Source organism: Rhinatrema bivittatum, chromosome 1, assembly GCF_901001135.1.
Source record: "Rhinatrema bivittatum chromosome 1, aRhiBiv1.1, whole genome shotgun sequence".
Taxonomy (NCBI): Eukaryota; Metazoa; Chordata; class Amphibia; order Gymnophiona; family Rhinatrematidae; genus Rhinatrema; species Rhinatrema bivittatum.
In genome coordinates, this window is record NC_042615.1 from 151,458,206 (window position 1) to 151,465,188 (window position 6,983).

A 6,983-nucleotide genomic window follows, 5' to 3' on the forward strand; every position below is an offset into this window, starting at 1 on the left:
CTCATGCCTCTCGACGACCAAAGACAGAGCTTTTTCGATAGCTGGCCCATCTATCTGGAACAGCATCCCTTCAAATCTTAGATTGGAGCCTTGCCTTTTAACTTTTAGAAAAAGACTTAAAACCTGGCTCTTTCACCAAGCCTTCGCCAACCCTCCAGACAATCACTAGTTGTCCTTCACACTTACCCGCTCTGGCATGTATACTCTCGAATGGACTCTGACTCTTCCAGGTTAAAGCACCATTAAGCTTTAACCCGTACGCTCTATGGTATCACTTTATTTTGTATCACTTTATTTTATTTCCTGCCTTATCTTCTTTCCAGCTTGTTCAAGCTTCCAAGTTCCCTTTCCCTGTTGATTGTAACTTTGACTTATTCCTACCTATTGTTTATCATTCGTTTACTTGAATTGTGACCCCAGTTATACCCTTGTTAATTGTAAACCGATCTGATATGGTTATTTACTATGAAGGTCGGTATAAAAAACTGTTAAATAAAATAAATGTAAATCTTATTCAGTCATCAGATCAACTATCAGTAAAGAAGTTAGAAATCATCCTTCTTTTAAGTGTGTTTATTGGATGCAAAGATTGTGATTATTAGTGCTGTGAGGATGGAGAAGAAGCTTGTGTTGCAAAAAGTGGGTAATGGAGCTATTGATCCTTCCCAACAGTGAAATCCTGGGGCTCAAAGTGTTAAAGCTATCCAAGGAGTAAAGGAGAGATGAGGTAAAGGGGAGTTTTGTGCAGAAAGGGTCCATCCCCATTGCTTTCTTATGTGCCTCTGGGACCAGCTCAAGAATCTGTCCCACCCAGGGGTTACATACAGGAGTAAATTTTAAAAGCCCTGCATGTGTAAATCCAGCTGGATTTATGCACACAGGGGACTTGCACGCTGGCGCGCCTCTGTTGCATAGGCCGCCGGTGCGCACAAAGCCCCGGGACATGCGAAAGTCCCGGGGCTTTACTTAGAGGGAGTGTCGGGGGCATGTCAGGGGTGGTGTGGCATTCGGGGGCATTCTGAGGGCGGGGCCATGGGCGTAGTGCCGGCCCAGGGGCATTCTGGGGCGTGGCCGAGGCCTCCGAAGCAGCCCCCGGGCCGGGGAATGGCACGCTGGCAGCCAGCCGGCGCGCGCAAGTTATGCCTGCCTTGGGCAGGCGTACCTTTTTCGACAAAGGTGGGGGGGTTAGTTAGGGATGGGGGGTGGGTTAGATAGGGGAAGGGAGGGGAATCCGGGGGGGGGGGGGCAGAAAAAAAAAGTTCCCTTCAAGGCCGTTCCGATTTTGGAGTGGCCTTGAAGGGAACGGGGAAAGCCATCGGGGCTCCCCTCGGGCTTGGCGCGCGCTGACCCCGGATTTTATAACATGCGCGCATGTTATAAAATTGGACATAGATTTGTTGGCGCCGGGTTGCGCGAACAAATTTACGCCTGTGCGTATGTTTTAAGATCTGCGCCACAGTGTTTAATCTGTTGGAGGGTAGGAGAAGGAGATGGAAGAAGAGGAAAAGGGGAAAGGATGAAGTGCAAAAATGATTCTTAATTGGATGAGATACTTCCTATGGCTGGCTTTTGTAATGTGACATTATGATCCTACCCAGTAAGGAGCTTTTGAATCTCCTTAGGGATTATGAGGAGTGAGAGTGTTTAAATTGTAATGAGGCATTTAGGAACAAGATGAAGAGCCATTTCATGTCTTGGGGGATACCAGACATAAATTTATGGCTGACACAGATTAACAAAAGTCATTTAGCTGGGTATACAGGGGGGGGGGGGGGGCAATGACACCTACAGGGATCTATTCCTTTTATCCATTGGAGATGTCTGTGGCCTCAGGGTGTGAGGTATTGTAGGAAAAGGAGGTCCAGCAGTACAAGAGGACGGAAGAGAATAGGCAGGGACACAAAATCTTTGGTATTATAACAAATTAAATTCTGTCACACTTGTTTGATATGCCAGGTGGGGTACCCAGGATCTAACACCTGAATTTTGAAAGCCCTGTGTGCATAAAAGTTGGGTGTTACATGTGTGGCTGGGCCCTGCGCGTGCTGCGCACATTTTGAAAAGGGCCCAGCCGAGCATGTAACCCCTATATGCACAGAAGTGCGGGGCCAGCTAAAAGGGTTGGGGAGTGATGAGTATAGTTCAGAACTTGTGCCATTTATATGTAAATGTTATAATTAAATACACAATTTAAAAAAAAGGGTTGGGGGGTGGGGCATGGTCTGTCCTGAGGAAGTGTGCGCCGGCAGCTGGCTCAAGCATGGAAGTTACTTCTGCTTCCAAGGAGCAGTAAGCATTAAACAAAAAGTTTTGGGGTAGCTAGGTAGGGGTTAAGGTTTGGGGTGGAGAGGGGAAAAAGGAAGAAGATTAGGTAGGAGGGTAGGGAACTGGGAAAAAGGCTGATCGTGTTGCTGCATTAATTGAAATATTCCTCCCCCTGCATGCGTGAGTGGGGCACCCGCCCGCACATCGATTATAAAATTGGGCGCAGACATCATATTTTAACACAGGTGTATGGGAACACGAGAATGATATAAGGTCGGTGCATCTATGTGCGGGTGCCGGGAACTGCACACACATACACACGCACGTGGGTCTTAAAACAGACTTCTAAATGTCCAAAGTGACTTGGGACAGGCAGGGAGGAGGGGTACCAAATGATGGTTGTGGTTTTGTGAGGGCTTTTTCCCCTCACAAGATGGATGTGAGGAGATTAAAAGGAAAAGTGTGAGTTTGTCTCTTCCTTTTGATCTCATAACAGGTACACAACTTAAGGCTGGATTCATCATTCTTCACAGAATGATGAATCCAGCGAAAAAGGGGGCAGGCCTGCGAAAGGCCGCAGCCGTTCGCACCATGGCGGTGCGATTTCACGGCTGGCTGCAGCCTTTCACATGAATAGCACGACCATAAAAGGTGGTGCTATTCGCCACGCTACCTCAGGTGATAATGTCCCTCACATTATCGCCGGCAGCGGTGCCGCAGCCGACTCCTCCCCCTCCCCTCCCCTCTCCTCCAGCTTATTTGCATCCTCTTCACATGCGATAAGACCCTAACGCACATGATAAACGTTTAGAAAATAACCCCCTTAGTTTGTAAGCCCTCTAGGGATAGGGGAATACCTACAGTACCTAAATGTAATCCGCTTTGAAGTGCTGATAAAAGTGTGAAAAGTGGAATATAAAAATCTATATAAACAAATAAATAAAAATAGGTCTCTCTCCCACCCACACTAGTTCTTTATTGTTGGGTGAATTGCTGCAGCTTGGCAGCATGAACCCAAGCCTTTGCAAGTTGGATTATTGTTAAAATTTGATGTAGGGAGTGTGGTAAGGAATGCAGGAGTATTATGTAGTCGGACACGTTACTGGGATGTGGTTTTGGGAGGGTAATATCCATGGTGGGGGTCCGCTGGTGGGTGCCTGAAACTTCAGATAGAGCTGAAGGTAGAATGCTGCTGAGTCATGAGGGCAGACTTCCCAGGCACCGGACAGCGGGAACAAGCTTTTGTATACGTTTGTTAAATGATTATGGCTCAGATTAGTTTGCAAATAAAGCTGCAGCCTTTGAAGACCAGTGATCATCATAGTTGTGATTTTTGGATTATAAGAGTGAAGGAGTGGGAAGTCCCAGATATATATGAGGTCAATATTCAAAGCTATTTATATGGATAACTAACCAGATATCCATCTTAATGGCAAGTTATCCATCTCACTCGAAGTTAGTCATTTAAATGTTTAGTTTTGAATATTGCTCTCCATGTTATTAAACTGCCTCACTTTAGGACACTTTTGATACATATGTCCTAATTTAGCCTTTTTGATTGGTTTATATCCTTCACATATAGGATATATAGACTTTTAAAAGGCCAAATCAGTCAGACAGACTGGTCTTGTTGACCTTTTCCAGTATGTAAATTAGTTCTGTGTAAGGACTGAATTAGGCTCATGAGGCTAACAATTTTTTCAGAGTATAAAGATTTAATTAATTAAACCACTAGATGCCAGGATTGTAAAATTGCAGGTTATGGAACAATACCTATCCTATTTCATGTAAAGTTCTTTCATTGTGTTGCTTTCCCTTAAATTAAATTTCAGCCTTTAATTGAACTTATTGAATGTTTGCTAGTGAATTTCTTAAAATGTTCTACTGCGTGTGTCTGTCACTTTAACCACTCTGGTTTATGTTATTTCTTTACAGGGGGTTACTGGGAACCTTGCTGGCTCTAGTCGTTATTGGATGGTGTAGTCTATCGGCTTCCAAAATTTTTATTTCTACATTATCCATGGATGGACAGCAGCTCCTGGTTGCTTATCCTTGTGCATTGCTCTATGGACTATTTGCACTTCTGACAGTTTTCTAAAACATATTTTACCATATTTTATAATTGCTAGGATCTGTTTTTTAATCATAAGATATATATATATATTTAAACTATATTTAATCATAGATTGCCTAGTTAATCTTTTATTTAACAGGGCAATTTCAAAAGTGATTTACATGACCATCTGGGTGAGAATTGCCTTCCCTCAAGGTGGCTAGAAGTTAGCTTGTTTTTCCACATAGTGCAGAATTTTAGCCACATTCGGGCCGATACAGTAAAAATCGCGGGAGAGCGGGCGAGCGCCCGCTCTCCCAGCGCACGCACAGGCCACTCTCTTGTGCATCTGATACAGTAAGTTAATTTATTTAAATTAGGGCTGGCGGTAAAAAGAGGCGCTAGGGACACTAGTGCGTCCCTAGTGCCTCTTTTCGGACAGAAGCAGCGGCTGTCAGTCGGTTTGACAGCCGACACTCAATTTTGCCGGCGTCGGTTCTCGAGCCCGCTGACAGCCACGGGTTCAGAAACCGGACGCCGGCAAAATTGAGCGTCCGGTTTTCAACCCACGAGCCGCGGGCCTATTTCAAATTTTTTTTTAACTTTCGGGACCTCACACTTAATATCGCCATTATATTAAGTCGGAGGGTGCACAGAAAAGCAGTTTTTACTGCTTTTCTGTGCATTTTCCCAGTGCCGGCAGAAAAGCACGTACCTTTGGGTAGGCGCTAATTTCTGAAAGCAAAATGTGTGGCTTGCTGCACATTTTGCTTTCTGAATCGCGCGGGAATACCTAATAGGGTCATCAACATGCATTTGCATGTTGTGGGCGCTGTTAGGTTCGGGGGGGTTGGACGCGCATTTTGGACGCGCTATTACCCCTTACTGAATAAGGGGTAAAGCTAGCGCATCCAAAACACGCGTCCAATAGCGGGTACTGTATCGGCCTGATTGTGAGGAAGCATGTTTAAGTCAGGGGAGAAAAAGTATGCAAAATAGATAGAATTTTCCAATCTTTGTGCATACTTTTCCAGCAAAAATCTACCTGCAGAAAATGGCAGGTGAAAGTTACTGTTTGTACTTTGTATCTATAGTAAGTTGTTTCAAAGTATTCTATTGCATTGAGAATCAGTGGAAAGCCTGTTGTGAGAAAAGCATATGCATAGTCTTCAATGTGGACAGTTTAAAAATTGCTCCCCTAAATGTTGCTAAACTGGAAAATATACTGCATAAAATATCAGCAAATTGTAATACAAAAAATTACTGTGAATGTCTGAGGCTTAAAAATAACTTCATAAATATGAAATAAAGATTTTTTTAAATTATAAAGCTGTAATAAATATTTTTGCCAGTTATAGCTCTGACTTAATGTGTCATTTATCTATGACTCTTTTACATACTTTCTATTTTCAGAGTTTCTCTATTATTCAAAGTTGAACATCCAGTTGTAGTTATTCAAAATATTATTTCTCAGAGCAAGTATAAAAAAAAATTGTCTAATTGTCCAAACCTTTGCATGGCTACTTACACAGGAGATAATGACAAATAAAGTCCAAATGGCCTTTTTAAGCTACCCAGCCTATACTGCTATGGATATATCTCAATAGCCAGCTGTAGAATCTTAATTGCTTGTAATGTGAGATAAAACTTCTTATTCAAGTCATTATTTTATTGTCTTCCTGTCTGGTTCTCTACCATCCTGTATAGATGAGCATACAGTTTTCTTTTCTTAATCCATCACTCAATCTTTTCCCAAAATCTTACTTTAAAGCTTTCATAATCTAAAGAGTTATAAAACTAGTGAGACTGTTGTCCAAAAATGTGGCTATTGCCTGAACCTCTGGCTACTTAGGTCCTTGTGTCCCTGCTGGACAGAACCCGGCCACTACCAACTTGATGACAACAATCTGGTTTGCTTCTGGGAAGTTGAAATTTATTAGTTGCAACCAATTTCATGACCAGCAGAATTGCTAGGTTATACTTCCTTTATCTGCCCTGTGTTTTCTACTTAATCTGCCAGCATTGATCTAGTTGGTTTCTGGGTGGTCATAGTATACTGGTTCCAAATGGGTATTTACATTTCAGAAAAAGATTTTAAATAAATACATAAATAAAAGTGTAACATGTTTTGATCAATCAGTGGCGCACAAATTCTTTTTAACAGTCAGAATATTTATAGCTATATGTCTGAATCAGAGGTGATCATGATTTGGTAGATGTGAAGATAATTATTAACAAATGTATATAATCATAAGGTAGCAGATATGAGCAGGCCATTTTAATTAAGAAACTTTTCTCTTTTTCCTTTTCTAAGGAAATTGTTTATACAAACAAATTCTTAATCCAAAAGCATAAACATATAAAAATATTGAGCACCAGCTTGCTCTTTATTAATATTTATTTTTAGTTGGGACTTCCCTTCACACTCCTGTTATACTATCAATTATTATGAATCATTGTTAAAAGTTTGGGGAAAAAGATAATTTCCTTTGGTTATGTTGCCAGATTTTCAAAGATATACCAATAGCTTATGCACTGCTAGACAAACAAAAGTTTATTTCTTTTGGCTGTGTTGCTCAATTGACATAAATACGACTGATGCAGCACAGCCAATTTCTTATCAAAGGACAATGGCTGACTTTGCTTCATGTGGTGAGACACTCAT

At 42.0% G+C, this 6,983-nt stretch overlaps 1 protein-coding gene across 3 annotated transcripts in view; it reads left to right on the plus strand.

Annotated features, from left to right (window-relative positions):
• YIPF7 (Yip1 domain family member 7) overlaps nt 1–4,404 on the plus strand; it is a 177,891-nt gene extending 173,487 nt beyond the window's left edge. For all 3 annotated transcript variants that reach the window (XM_029588513.1, XM_029588502.1, XM_029588522.1), the window contains one exon: nt 4,201–4,404. In XM_029588513.1, the coding sequence (XP_029444373.1) occupies nt 4,201–4,363 (163 nt within the window). In that variant the 3' untranslated portion in view covers nt 4,364–4,404. The remainder of the gene's footprint in view (nt 1–4,200) is intronic.
• The last annotated feature ends 2,579 nt before the right edge of the window (nt 4,405–6,983 follow it).